The 16,294-nt window shown below is 27.6% G+C and overlaps 1 protein-coding gene across 4 annotated transcripts; it reads left to right on the top strand.

The window, feature by feature from the left end:
- Positions 1-7,935: 7,935 nt before the first annotated feature.
- On the top strand, positions 7,936-16,092 carry LOC120078712 (basic helix-loop-helix (bHLH) DNA-binding superfamily protein). Of its 4 annotated transcripts, none has more exons than XM_039033011.2 (5): positions 7,936-8,098; positions 8,605-9,057; positions 10,851-11,216; positions 15,390-15,443; positions 15,762-16,092. In XM_039033011.2, the coding sequence occupies exons 1-5, from the start codon at positions 8,003-8,005 to the stop codon at positions 15,927-15,929; spliced, it is 1,137 nt and encodes a 378-aa protein (XP_038888939.2). In that variant the 5' UTR covers positions 7,936-8,002; the 3' UTR covers positions 15,930-16,092. The 4 variants fall into 4 exon arrangements, with proteins under 4 accessions (XP_038888939.2, XP_090170246.1, XP_090170245.1 ...); XM_090314120.1 differs by having other exon boundaries at positions 15,793-15,925; XM_090314119.1 differs by having other exon boundaries at positions 15,719-15,922.
- The last annotated feature ends 202 nt before the right edge of the window (positions 16,093-16,294 follow it).

Raw genomic sequence — 16,294 nt, 5'->3', positions numbered from 1 at the left:
TGTTGCAACCCTCTCTTGATGCTACAATGCAATGACAAAAGGTAGAATGTATGGATGTAGGGCAGTGTTGCAACGCTGCCCAAAAGCATTACAACGCTGCGAAGATAAATAGAGTGCCACTACCGCTTTGTCGCAATGCAACGTCACACCAGAGTTGCAACTCTACCTCAACACTTTAGGGTTAGATCAACAAGAGCATTGGAATGATCTTACTAATGTTGTAATGTTGCTATTATTGTATAAATATGTTCTCTTCGAATTAGGTAAAGGTGGGAGGGGAATTAGGCCGTCTTAGGTTTTTAAGTTTTGTAGGGCTTTTCTTGGATTTTTGAGGTTTGTTATGAAATTTTGATTGAAACTTTATGTTCTTTGTGATTTCCATTCTTTGGATTATTCTAGCACAAGCATGTAGGATTGATGAATTGACAACTTAAATTTCTTGAATGTTTGTTTTTGTTGTGCATGATTTGATGTCCATAATTGCATTAAAAACATGTTTAATCTAGTAGCAATAGGTTGAAGTTTGAATTATGGCATGATTTCTATGCTATCTAGGATCACGTAATTGATAACAAAACCTAAATATTGGAAATGCATTAGATAGAATTGGTCATTCTTGCTTAATATCTTAATCTATACATGAACGTAATGCAATTAACTAAGTAAATTGCCTCTGTAACAAGCTTAGTTAATTTATGGATTGACGACATATTGGTTCTCATTAGGGAGTTTGTATGGGTTATCCCTACACTCGATTAGACTTAAGAAATAGTTAATTCAAAATTAGTTCCATAATTAATCGATGATTAGATTCATAGAAAACCATACGAGGCGAAGGTAATTGTGTTCTATCTCTCTCTTTCTCAATCTATCTTATTTTTTCGTATTTTAATTTTTGCATTTAATTTTCCGTAGGTCGATTGAATGTAGTTTCTTAGATCCCTAGCCTAACAAAAAAGATATTATAAATTCACCGAACTACTACTTATTCTACTAGGTAGCACAAGTGGAAAGTACGGGATCAAACTATAGAGAGGCCAAAAATTAAATCTCTCCTAAGCTAAATTTGACTATGAAATGATTGACAGGAAAACTAAATGTGGAAATTAAAATAAGAAAAAATTAAGATAGATTGAGAAAGAGAGAGATTGAACACAAGATTACCTTCGTTGGTTTAGAGATCGTATAGTTTTCTATGAATCTAATTATCGATTAATTATGAAACCAACCTTGAATAACTATTTCTTAAGCCTAATCGAATGTAAGCACAACCCATACAAACTCCTTAACGATAATCAACATGTCATTAATCCCTAAATTAACTAAGCTCGTTACAAAGGCAATTTACTTAGTTAATTACATTACGTTCATGGATTGATTAAGACATTAAGTGAGATGACCAATTCTATCTTAATGCATTTCTAATCTTTAGGATTTGTTATCAATTAGATGATCCTAGATGGCCTAGAAATCATGTCATAATTCAAACTTAAACCTATTGGTACTGATTAAACATGCTTTCAATGCAATTACAGACATTAAATTCATGCATAGCAAAGATAAATATACAAGAAATTTGAGTTGTCAATTCATCAATCCTACATGCTTGTGCTAGAAATTGATTCAAAGAATGGAAATTACAAAGAAATAGAAAGATTCAGTAAAAAAAATACGTAACAAACCTCAAAGAATTCAAGAAAATCCCTACGAACCTAAAAAACCAACGTCATCGTTCATCAAATCTAACTCACAATGCCAAGATATATAATTACAACTCAAAATGAAAGGAAATCTTATGAGTTTTGGTATGGAATAGCCCAAATCGAGCAACATCTCACTAAGAAGACCTAATTTCCCTCCCTCTTTTACCTAATTCAGAAATAACATATTTATACAATAGTTTCAGCATTGCAACGCTAGTAAGAGCGTTGCAAACGCTCTTATCGATCCAGCCCTCAAGCGTTGAGGTAGAGTTGTAACTCTGGTGCGATGCTACATTGCGGCAAAGTACTGATGGCACTCTGTTTATCTTCGCAGCGTTGCAACGCTGCCCTACATCCATGCATTCTACCTTTCAGCATTGCGTTGTAGCGTCAAGTGAGGGTTGCAATCCTCCAATTAGAGGCATTTTGGTCATTTCTCCTCTTTCGAAGCCCAGATGCTCAAATTACCTCTAAATTGCTTCAAATTAACCCCCTTCGACTCCAAATGCTCGGTTCTAACTCTTCATGCTCAATACCTACAAAATAGCATAATTAACATTAGAAATCCATTAATGTGCCTAAATTAATCTATGAATTATAGCACTTTTTGAAAGCTATTAGTGCTACCACTACTACACTTTTTGGTAGAAACGAAATTTATTTGATTTAGAGTTTGCGACAAACTCTAGTCGATCACCTAGAATGAACGATAAGGATTAATAGTCCCATGCAGTTTATTGGGTTGTAGTTTCCATAGCATTGTAGCAACAACACTAATACATCGTGCATGCACAGGGATTCGTGACGTCGCTGCGACACCACACTACATCTGGGTGTTTTGTTTACAACACCATATAGCATCGCATGGTGCTGCCACTAGGGACATTCTTGTTCTTTCTTCTCCTTTGAAGCCTTGGATACTCCATTAAGCTCCTAATAGCACCAAATTAACTATGAACCACCCATAACTCTTAGAAATGCATGTGATGCTCAAGTTCCTACAAATATAAACATTTAAAGTCATTAATCATCTTAAACGAGTAAGAATAGAGGCATTAAGTTTATTTATGGAGGTATCAGTCCCTAAATAAATTAGAACTATTTTTTTAATAGTTAAAAGAGCTAGATTCTATCTCTCTGAGGATGATACTCGATTGTTTCACTATATTATCATTGACACGTGTACTTTGCTCATATTATAACCCCAGTCTCACACTCACATAGGTAAAATTTTTCAATGGTGCTCCTATAACATATCACACCCCACTTATAAGAGTTAGAAAATTTATTAAAGAGTTTGTTGAAAAGCTCAACCCTCCACAACGTTATAGGATAATGCACTCACTTCATAGGGATTGATTAAACTATAAAGATAGTGCATTTCTTAGCTACTTTATGATTGGTTTCCCCTTTGAGCCTAGTTCTTAAGATTTCTAATCACTAGGTGGGTATTCTTATATATGGCTCATAATAAACAATCCCCCTTGATGTGTTCCAGACTCTTTCTCTAGTTAAGACCCTTTATTATAAATCTGCAAGATTATCACAAGATGTAGTGTAATTCACATTAATTATCCCTTTACTCAAATAATATCCCACAATACTATGTTTCTTCTTGTAGATCTGGATCTCATTATAAAAACGATTTTTTTACTCTACCAATTTGTAAGGCGGTATTGATTTCTCCCACATTAACATTTCATATAAAAAATCTCTTAGCTATCTTTGCTTCCTCACTAGCTAAACTAAAGTAATAAGCTCTATTTCCATAGTGGAGTTGGTAATAGCCATTTGTATTTTATATTTTCAATAAATAGCACTACCTCTGAAGGTAAAAGTATACCCATAGTAGATAGCGAATCACCTGACAACGTATTTCAGCCAACATCTGAAAATCCTTCAACAACAGTAGGATAATTTTTACACAAAGTAAACCATGATCTTTCGTTCCCAATAAATATTTCATACACAATCAATGGCATGTCAATGACCTTTACCTAGCTTACTTTTAAACTTGCTAAGAACTCATATTCCATATGTAATGTTAGATCTAATACATCAATAGCATATCATAGGCTATCAATCACACTAGTATACTCCGTTTGATTAATACATTGCTTTCATTTTTTAATGAGAAATAAATGAACGCTTTAATCAAATGGAGTAAACACAGGTGTTACAATAAAAGTAATTATATTTTTTTTAAGTATTTTCTTGATATAATGTGATTGGTCAAAGAAAAATTAATATAAGATTTTCATTATTTTCATACCCAAAATACCAAGATTGTCTATCACATCAAAATGTATTAACAATTTTTTTGCCTCATTCATAACAAATATACTTGAGTCAAATATAAGTAAATCGTTAACATATAGGTTGAGAATCTTCCAATGATTTATGATTGATGTATTTATCATATTTATTTGATTTATAACTATTATTTAACAGGTAATAATCAAATTTTTTATGCCACTACTTTGAAACTTGTTTTAAGCCATATAGGGATCTAGTAAGCTTACACACTTTGTTCTCTAGACCAGGCAAGCTCTATAAATCTTTAGGTTGGTTCATATAAATTTTCTCTTCTAAATCACCATTTAGAAAAGTTGTTTTCACATTATCTACTTTTAAAAAATATTACAATAATTACATTTAACAATCTAATTAATGATGTGACTCTTGTAGTTCGATAAAATATATCAAAGAAGTTGAATCTTTCTTTTGTTTAAAACCTTTTGCCATAAGTTTAGTTTTATACTTGTCTATAATAGCATTTGGTTTCATCTTTTTTCTCAAGACCTATTTACACCTAATAGTATTACAACTTTGTAGTGAATTGAAGTGATCGAATCCCCAACCAAGTGTGTGATCGCATTTTGCTTTTTATTTTCGTTTAGATGAAAAAATTAAGGAAAAAAAAAAAACTAAATTACAGAACAATAATATATTATAATTATCAAGGTTAGGCATAAAAGGGGAAAAGAATACAATACATTTGAAGAAATATTTTCTAGCGATTCTCTTCCTCCAATGTCGATCAAGACCTTCATAAAGCCTTCCTTGTTATGACTCTTGACAAGAAATCGATTGGTGAGCATCTCATTTGAAAGATGAGAGAAATTGAGAGGGAGATGTTGAGAGAAAATGCAGATAATTTTTTTTTTGTATTTTTCTTTTGTAATTTAGATAATTTTTTCTTTGTATTTTTCTTTTGTAATTTTAGAGAGATAGTTGTTTAAAACTTCAAAAAAAAAAAAAATTTAAAAAAATATAAATACAGAATAACCACTTTCTGTATTAATCGTAGAAATGCATCAGATCAATACACAGAATAGGGGAGTTAAATTAAATTAAATTAATAAAATAATACTAATTAAATAAATATTTGAATCATATTCAAACACAAATTTCTCTCTTAACCTATAATTTTAATATAAATCATATTCATATTAACTCATAACCATAGTTTTAATATAAATCTCATTCATATTAATTGATTATTTGAATCATATTTAAAGTGAATAAATACATCATAAATACATCCTCATTATATCTATATTAGACTCAAAATTACACATAATGATTCAAAATATGGTTATCTCAACCACATTATATATTGATATTATGCATTTTAAACAACTTTGAAAAAAAAAATTGAAGATAAAGATAAGAGTTGGACGAAGCTAAAATTTTGATGCATCGAAAATCAAAAGATTTTGAAGGTCAAGATTCCTAAGAACGTGGAAAATGGAGAAAACGAGGTTGTACTGCATTTGTGTTCATCAACTTGTGTACTACAAACTTTGCAATTGTAGTACATGTATTTTTCCATCTCAATATTGCCATTTTAATTATTATTATTATTATAATTCTTTTTTTACTTTGTTCTATTTTAATTATAAATAGTACTTTTGTGCCTTTTCTACATAAACAATATCCCTAACCCGACACTATTATTGGACAGCTTTTTTATATAAATATAATATTGCAAGGGAGCTCTTTCAAAATAAAAAGAAAAAAGAAAAAAAAGAATATTGCAAGAAATTATTTTGATTAAACAATGCTTTTAATCTTCATAATCATTTAATTTTAGGTTGGTTTGAATTCACGTGAGAAAAAAAGTGTTTTTCAAAAAAATTATTTTTATTTAAACACTTTTCATGAAAATATACTTTAAAAATTAATTTTAAATGGTTGTCAAATATTCTATTTTTTTTTCAAAATGATTTATTTTTTAAATTAAATACTTAAAATAGAATTCAAATATACTCTAATTATATGATATTCTTTAATTCTTGTGGTTTAATATTTATTTACTATGTTTTTTAAACATAATATTTTTTTTTTAATATTTAGTCCTACCATTTAAATTTAGTTGAGGTAGAATAAAGTTGCTTACCTATGTACACCTTGATCAACACATTAAGATACAACTAATTATGTTTATAGAACTATAAGTACTAAATCATTGTTAAATTGGTACTTCAATTCTTAATTAGTTTCTTTTTTATTATGAATTAATGTCTCGTTTGATAATCATTTTATCTTTTATTTTATTTTTTTAAAATTAAGTTTATAGACACTATTTCTACCTTAAAATTTATTTATTTCTTATATATCTTTTACCAATAGTTTAAAAAATCAAGCCAAATTTTGAGAACTAAAAAAAAGTAGTTTTTTTAAAAAGTAGTTTTTGTTTTTAAAATTTGGTTAAGAATTCAATCATTATACTTAAAAAAAGAATGCAAATCCTTGCAAGAAATTTAGAGGAAATAAACTTAATTTTCAAAAACAAAAAACAAAAAACGAAATAGTTACCAAACAAGATCTAAATTATTACAAAATCATACTATACAGATATAAGGGTTACAAGTTTAGAGATTAAACCATTATAAATTTACTATTATAAAGACCCTAGAAGAGAATAATAATTTCTTTCTTTTTTATTTTATTTTCTTTCTTCATTTCTTTGTTTTTTTTTTCTTTTTTTTTTGGAAGAAATACTAAAAAGTGTATTAGCTTTTAATTCAAGCAAGTGTCTATCAAACTAGTTTAATTTTCTGAATTCTTAAGAACATATTTAGCTAATTATCCAAAAATAAAAATGTATTATATCTTCATTATTATTTAACGATTTAACCTTTTAATGTTGGTGTTTTATATCTCTTTATTTCCAAATATTTTTCTTTAGTTTTTAAAAATTCAATTCGGCATTAATCGTTCATAATTTTTTGTTTTTGATTAAATTATCATTTTGATTCATACATGATTTTCGTTTCATTAATTTAGTATTTACGGTTTTAAAACCTTGAATTTTATTTTACTATGAGAATTTGATGTTCTAGTAAAACTCACAAATCTTCCATGCCGTTACAATTTAATATTGCTACATGGAATATATGTTACAATATATTTTTTTTATTAAAATGAAAAAAAAAAGAACTAATATTCTGTATCATATTGATTGTGTTAGCTAAATTGTGTATTTAAATTTGAGTAAAAATATAAAAAAAAATATATTGATTGGTTTTACACGTCATTTGTGAGATTTAACCAAACCATAGAACTGAATCCAGAGAAGGCCCAAGTCATAGGGATTTATAGGTCAAGGAAAATAGTAAACGAATCACATTATACTATATACTTTTTGCTAGATGATTAAGAAAACATGAATAACAAGAGAATTAATTAAGAAAGAATTTCAAAAATAGAAAAATAAAGAAATTTTTTTATATAAAATGGCAAAATTTTAAATTTGTTTTTATAGAAATTGATAGAGACCGATAAAAATCTATCAGTGATAAAAATTGATAGACTTCTATCTATTTCTATTTGTGATAGACTTCTATCCGTGTCTATTAGTGATAGACTTCTATTAAAAATCTATAGTGTAACATTTTTTTTTCTTTTTTTTTTTTTTGTTATTTTTGTAAATAGTTTAACAAGATAAAGAATCGAGTCATCTCTTTAAAATGATAATTGAGGACTATTTCATTGACCCGAGAAAGAAAACCAATAAATAAAAGTCCACAATAAAATATAGGATAACAAGCATTAATTAGAGTTGGAAGCACTAAAATAAAATATAAATCTCACTATCTACCCTATTATTTTATATAGTTAGATTTTTATTTTTTAAAAAAAATATTTAGTGAGTTGATACTATATATATATATATCACAATTTGTTGAGTTTATCTTCAAAGGGGAAAAAAAAACAATTTGTTGGGTTTCAGAAGTATAAGAGTCTGAAATTGACTTTTATTTTCTTATTTTTATGGGAGTTTTTGTATTTGGATGCATTTAAGGAGTTTCTTTCTTCTAACAAACAAGAGAATTCCATTTTCTTCTTCTTCTCTCCTTCCAATCAAACAAGCTAGAGAGAACACAAAGGTATCCTCAATTCATTAATTCAATCCTCTAATTTATTTATTTTCTGCTTTTGTCTGTTGAAACTCTTACTTTGAACTTCTTGAGAATTCTTCCTCTTGTATGAAATGAGAAATTAAGAGAAACATACAAGAATGGGTCTCTAATTATTTTTGTTTGTGGTTTATTTATTTGAAAGTTTCGATAATTATTTAGGCCCGTTTGATAATCATTTTATTTTTGGTTTTTGATTTTTAAAAATTAAGTTTATTTCCTCTCTATTTCTTTCAATGTTTTGCATCTTATAAAATGATTGAATTTTTGGCCAATTTCAAAATGAACATAAGTTTCAAAAAAAAAAAATCAAATTCAAACACGTTTAGGGTTTGAAAACGGTAAACAATGTTAAGTAGGTTAAAAGTAATAATTTTGAAAAAGACCAAACACTTAAAATGCATCAAAATCTTCAAAATTAGGAGAAATTGATGTACTATGAGCTGATTAAATATCATTGTGAATGGATTTTGCAGGAAACTAGAGTAAAAGGGAGTATTTTTTTCAATATGTCATTGACGCAATGGGAGGAATATATATTGATGAATGAAAACAATGGAATTTCAGAGATAGAAAATCCAGAATTATTAGGATTATCATTAAGTAGTTTGAGTAACAATAATGGGGAATTAGAAGAAACTCAATTATCAGAAAATGGAGAAGCATTATTATCAGATGAAATACTTGGGTCACTCATGGAAGCTGCAACATTATTGGGTTTGGAAGAAAATATTGATGGGGTTTTAGAGAAAGAAAGTTCAAAATTAATTCCATCATCCATAATTAATGCTAATATTGAACCCTCAATTGCAAATAAAGCAAATGCAAAGAAAGAAGAACACAATGCTAGAGAAAGACAGAGGAGGATGCAACTCTCTCACTCCTACTTTTCCCTTCGCTCTTTGCTTCCCAATGCTAGAAGATCAAAGGTTTGTACCTATTTTACTTTTTGGTTTCGGTTAAATTACGAGTTTCGTCTCGATAATTTCAAGTTTTTGTCTATTTTGTCCATAAAGTTTTAAAAAAAAATTGTCTAATAGGGTTTCTAAATCTTAAAAAGTATCATCTAATATCAAATTCTTACATTTTTAATTATTTTGGATGTGTCAACCTGAGAATAGCTCAACTGGTATAGTATTCGTACTATCAACCTCGAGATTAGAGATTCGATTCCCCACCTCCACACTTTAATTCATATATGTTAGGGGTATCTAGTGTTTTTTCTTATATAAATAATTTATTTTTATGATGATTATTTTTGTTTGAAAACTTTTAATTTATCCAATAATTCTTTATATATTTATTTTAATATATGGATGGCACTTTGTTTTATTATTATTTTTTAAAGTATACACGTATTGTTGGAAATTTTGCGAAATGAGGTTTGTGGTTTACTTTCATATCATGCATGTTAATGTTTTTTTTTTAAAAAAAATTAAGTAATCATTATTTACAAATTTATGCATGTATAGTTTCTAGTTAAGTTGGACAAAATTATATTAGAAACAAAACAGAATTGGATTTATATATTGTAAGTGAAATATCCTCAAAATGTAATTGTACTATAATGACCTTATTTACATGTAACATGGTTGGCACAAAAAAAATGTAACGAATGCCACATTCTCTGACCCAGTTATATGATACAAAACAAATTATATATGATATGAGTTAATAAATGGCAAATCCACTTACAATAAATATATATATATATATATATGATAGGAGTCCTTTGGCATGTGAACCTCTAATTTGCAACACACTAAAACTCCCAACTCAATTCAAAACCCTAAGGAATGCCTTAAGATTAAAGTTGATCTTGAGACAAAAAAAAATTATCTTTGGCTCAATATTCAAATACCCATAAAATTGGATGCCCAATAATCATACTTGAATAACTCAACACAGTAATTGCAATATTTTCAAAAAACTCTCTTGACTAAATTTGAAAAAAAAAAAAAAAAACTACGTGCATGCTCAAAATTGATTCATTGTAAAAACTGCCCAAAACAACCTAATGACAAAGCTTTAAACAATTTCCCAATGAAATTCTAATGCCATATATCATATCACCGATCATATCAAAATTACAAATATACCTTTTACTTAATTTCTTATCAAAACGATAATATTAGAAAATAATAAAAATTACTTTATTAGATAATATGAATATTAAGTTGGAAATTTTCGCAAATAAAAAAATGTCAAACTATTTACAAAAGTAACAAAAAATACTAATAGATACTGATAGACTTCTATCAGTGTTTATCAATGATAAAAATTTATAGAAATCTATCATTGATAGAGGTTGATAGAAGTATATTAGTGTCTATTAGTGATAAAAACTGATAGAAGTCTAAAATGATTAAATTTTGCTATTTTGTGTAAATAATCTTCCTTATTTTTCTATTTTTTAAAATTCCCACGTTAATTTGATGCCCGCATATCTTATTAGGGTTTGGGGTCTCTTGGTCATACCGATTTAGATATCCCAACTTCAAACCTTCGAATGAGTTTAAAACCAAAAACCCTAGGTGCCTCTCGAATATAGTTGTCAGATACGTTAAAATTTTCAATTATGTGTTTAACAATGGTTCAATTTAAAACAAATAATTGATTGAAAAGTCAAAAAGGCAAAAAGGGAAAATATATAAAGAAGCAATATGGAAACCCTAATTATAATTGAGATTTGTCTGATTTGGATAGTTTAATTTGTTTGCAGAAAAGGTGGAGCTCAGGAACCATAATTGACAAAGTTGTAGACTACATTCCAACATTACAAAAAGAGATTGAAAATATGAACCAAAAGAAACAAAAATTGATAAAAGCAAAAGAGATGAGCAATGAAAGAGTATTATTAGTTGATGAAAATGAAGGGTTGAATAATAATCCAACTGTTTCAATCCATCAACTTTGCAAAGGAGAAGTGATCATCCAAATATGCATAAACCAAAGAAACAATAATGTTATTATTAACTTCTCAAATTTGATTCAAAAAGCACAAGCAGAAGGCCTATGCATCATTGGTGCTTCAACAGTTTCTGTTTCTCATGACCATCTCACCCTCAGCTTTCATTTGCATATTCAGGTATGTTTATTACATTATTTTCATAAATAATTATGTTTTTTTCTAATATATTATACGACGGTTTGATAACCATTTGATTTTTGAGTTTATGTATTTTTTTCAAAAAAATGAAGCTTATAAACCCTATTCTCATCTCACTAGCTTCATTTGTTTTGTTATCTCCTTTTCTACCTATATTTTCGAAAACCATACTATGTTTAACGGATTTGAAATTGTACCCAAATATCGTCTATTGGTTCTATTCCTGGTTCATATAACTCGAAAGTTTCTCTAGCTATTTACTTATATGGGGATAAAACTCCAAAAATCAGAAATTTTAAAATAGGAATAACATTTGATATTATTAAAATATCCATAAAATATCATATTAGTAAAGTATCATTATAAATGTACTTTTGTCCATGTGGAAAATATATATATATATATATATATATTATATATATAAACATGTTTCTATGTTCGAAATTTGACCAATAATTTAAATGTTTCTTTTTCATAGTAAAAAATGTGAAGGAAACAAGATCATATAACTTTCAAAAGTAGAAAATTTAAGAACGTTATCAAATGAGACCTTAAATTTTAAATTTTAAGTTTTAAACTCTATGAACATCTTTATTGTTGAATAAAACTTTTCTTTTGTACCTTATTGGGATTTTCTTGGTTATGTTAATTAGAGGTATTTAGTCTTGCTAATTACATTTGTATATGTTTAATTTCAAATTTTTAAAAATTGGAAGTACAGCTAAAATTAAACCCTAGATACAAAGGTAAACATGAATTTTTATCCCTAAAACGTTGGATAATAAAACTAAATTCAGCTCAACTAAAATTATTAATAATTGAATATACTTGATACAATTATTCATTTGAATTTTTTAAATGATACCACCTCTAAAGTTGGAGATATAAATTGATTTTATTATTTTTTGTTTTTTTGTTATATATTTTAACAATAGTATTAGTTTTTATTGTGATTAATTTAAAGTTTGTTTTCAAATATAGGAAAATGAATCAAAATATTTATAAATGATAGCAAAATATCAAACTGTAATAAACCACGATGGACAGCGATAGACTACTACCTGTGTCTATCATAACACAATTAGACACAATTAGATACAAATAGTAGTATCGTTGTCTATCGCGGTCTATCATAAATAGACTATGATATTTTGCTATTATGTGTAAATATTTTTAACAATTTTCTCATTTAAAATAATTTTTCTTAATTTAATTATTTAGACTGCTAGCTTCAATGAGCATTTTAGTTTTTGAGGTTTTTTTTCTTGTTATATATTTTCTGTTTCTATTTTTTTATAACGCAAAAACTATACCCATCTTTTGTTTTTTTTAAGAAAAAACAATCAAACATATTTCTGGTTTATATAATTTATTTTAGGAAAATTTTCATAGATAAAAAAAAAATATTAAACTATTTACAGATAAAACAAAAAAACACTAATAGATACTTATAGATTTCTATCAATGTCTATTAGTGATAGAAACTGATAGAAGTCTAAAATGATTAAGTTTTGCTATCTTGTGTAAATAGTTTTCTTTATTTTTTTATTTTTGAAAATAATCCTCCTTTCTTCTAATTTGTGTGTGTTTTTTTTTTTTTTTTTTTTTTTTTTTTTTTTTTTTTTGTTAATAAGAACTATTGGAATAATTAGTGATTAAAAAACAAATATCATGCACAAAAAATCATAAGGCAAGAGTTGTTTCAAAAAAATAAATAAATAAATCGTAAGCCAAGAGATTTTCTTAAGGTTATTAATATACCTTTCCAAGCTGAATTAATTATTTTTCCATATTAAAAACCTAAAATATATCCATCTAGATTTTCTCAACAACGTTCTATTGACAAGCTGTCAATTAAACATAAAATAAGGCCAAATTTATAATGGTTAGCATAGGAATAATAAAACCATTTTAACGGCTTAATACGTAGTTTAGGTCCAATTTTACCTTTTCAAGCCAAAACTAAAATCATGCAAGATTATTTAGGGTTTGGTTGTTTTCCTGGAGTGGGATGGATTTAAAATTAAATATAATAAAAAAATTCATGTTTGGATTGAGCGTTTTGGGTCAAATTTGTAATATTAAACCCATTTCGTTTTCACAGTTTTCAATCCAACCCACTTTTCCACAGTTTCTATGCTTCACGATTCCATTTTTGTTTCACCCTCAATATATCACACATTTCAACACTCTTCTGATTCTCAGTAATTCTAATTACATTTCAATCTCCCAAACAGCTCTTTAATGGTTCGAAAAATAGGAATCAAGCATGAGATAATACCCCTCGAGTCTTGTGTTTAAACTATTCTCAAGACTTAGAATTTTCATAATCCTATAATATAACAAAATAAACACGTGAAAGCATTGAAATGAGCCTTCATTTAGAAGGCAGGAGAAAAAAAACACATATATTACAAAAGAAATAAAAGACATATAAAGAGAATGATCCAACAATATGTGCGCATTTCTTAGAGAGAAATTTTAAAATTGAAAATGGAGGGAAAATTAATATTAAAATAGGGTTGTTTTTAAATATGGAAAAATAAATCAAAATATTTATAAGATATAGCAAACTTTTAGAACTATCAATGACAGACACTGATAGACTTATTTTTAAGGATAAATTTTAGGAGATATTTAGATAATGAAATAATTTTTTTTAGAGAGAGAAGGAGATTATTTGTTTGAGATAAATATGTCAAATAGAGAAAAAAATATAGTTTTAGAAAATAAGTGAGATTTGAAAAATTAAAGTTATAATTTCAAAAACTGCTTTCTTTTAAATAAAAACTTTAATTCCTATTCTAAAACTCCCCCAAAAAGAAACGGTTATAGACAATCTGAAGTAATATTTACCTTACATGATCAATAATATTTTCATATGACTACAAAAAATACAGTAGTTTGCTAATTATATGGTCATATTATACATTCATCACAAGAAGAGTGTTATTCCTTAATTTTATGTAGGATATATTTTGAAGTACCATGTAACACCCGAGTTTAGGAGGTGTATATAAATGAAACCGAGATTACATCTAATTGAGAGGGATCTTGAGGATATAAAGTATGATTAAAAAAAACTTAAAAATTGAAAATTACTACCTATACCAAGAAGGTGCATATTCCTTTTCGGTGACTCAATTATAGGAAACTTAAAGTTAAGAGTGCTCAGTTTGAAGCAATCCTATACTGGGTAACCTTTTGAGAATTTGTTTAGACAGCATGTGAGTAAGGACAAAACACTTTGAAAGAACCTGTGTTGGTTTGACTGTTTGAAATATTTTTAAACAAGTAGATGACATATCCAAGTCATGGGAAATGTCGAAGCCTAATCCAAATATATTTATGTAGGATACATTTATAACGACTTTCTAAATATTTGGAAAAAAAAAGTATTTCTAAAGTGTAAAACAAAATGCTTTTAACCACTTAGGCGTTTAGTGCTAAACCTCTCCATTTGCTACAGTATTTACTATTTTAAAATTATCATTCTTTTTATTCTTTGCTAAAGAGTTTATTATTTTCTTCTCAAACCAAAATAATTTACACCTCAAACACATACTATTATAACCCAATCTAAAACAAACTACACTCCAAGCACAAATTATTATAATTCAACTATAATAATCTAGGACTATAATAACCAATTTCTTACCCCAAACTCTCCCTTAAATTCTTTCAAATAAACGATGGGATGGATGATTTTTATGTCTTGGTTTTGGTATAAGTACAAGTTGATCTCTTGCAACAAATTAAAGTTCTATTTTTTTTTTTTTTTTATCTCCAAACTATTATAATGCTTATTCAACCATATATTAATCAAGGTATCTTTCTTAAAATTTAAATTGTTTTATTATTTATTTATTTATTTATTATTATTATTATTTTGACAAAAACAAAGATTCAGAATGAACGCACCCAACCCCATTTTGTACAAAAGAAAATCTTTGGTTGTATTTGTAGGGAGCCCAATTTTAATTTCATTTGGTTCCATATTCTTCTTGGTACAAAAAAGGGAAATAATAAGAGAATCTCAAACAATTAACATAATGACCGAGAGATGGGAGGTTTGGATAGAAGTGTACAATATGTTCCATTTTATGATTTTCATTATACATTAAATCAATGATTAATGTGTGATTTATGCAGATGGATAGAAGTGTACAAGAAGCTGCTGATTATAAATCAATATTAAGAAAAAAGGTAATTTCTTGGTTATGTTGATTCATTTATATACACATATATACCACCATAGCAACAATAATTCAGGTTCTCTTCAATTTGAGAGAATTCTATTAATTATTTTGTGTAGCTTCAACCTTTGAAATATGTTTCCAACTATGTATTTGTACTTTGACATATATAAAATGTAGTACACTTATTCTTTCATGTTATTATGTTGGGTCCCCACTAATAATAAGAAAAAATGGGTCCAATATAGCCAACTAAGTTCTTTTATGTGTGGATGAGATCAAAAGCCTGTTCAGCAAGCTTGCTTCATCTTCTTTTCTTGTGGAGAAGTTAACAGTGAACAATCTACAAAATGAAAAAGGAGTGAGGCAAGAGAGGCCTGAGGCAAGGAAGGACGAGAAGAAAAGGTGCAGTTCGTGTGACAGTCAAATAAGTGGTTTGTTCTTTCGTTATTGTTCTCTCAGAGTTGTCGTCCTCGTGAGAAAGCTCTCTCCCTAAGTTTGTGATCCATTTTTTCTTCATAGTGTGTTTTTATGTACTCTTTTGTCGATGGTTGTTGTATCTCTAGATACGACTAGGGAAGAAATTATTGTAACCCATTATATTTTTAGTGGAAGTCATTTTAGAGCTGTCCCATGATTTTTCGGATTTTCTACATAAATCTTTGTGTCATTATTTTTCCTCTCCATTGTGCTTGTGGTTTCTTTTGACTTTATATTTATTGGTTATATATTAAAATCCCAACAAGTGACATCAGAACTTGGTGTTAGCAACAAATTAGCGAGTCAACATAAAGTTTGTACTGATTTGGTGGACTTGGTTGGTTAACTTTTTTTTTTTTTAGTGTGTAGCCATGGATGTTA

This window comes from Benincasa hispida, chromosome 5 (genome assembly GCF_027475165.1).
Source record: "Benincasa hispida cultivar pf3 chromosome 5, pf3_genome.v1.1, whole genome shotgun sequence".
NCBI lineage: Eukaryota > Viridiplantae > Streptophyta > Magnoliopsida > Cucurbitales > Cucurbitaceae > Benincasa > Benincasa hispida.
This window is presented reverse-complemented; position numbering and strand designations above follow the sequence as displayed.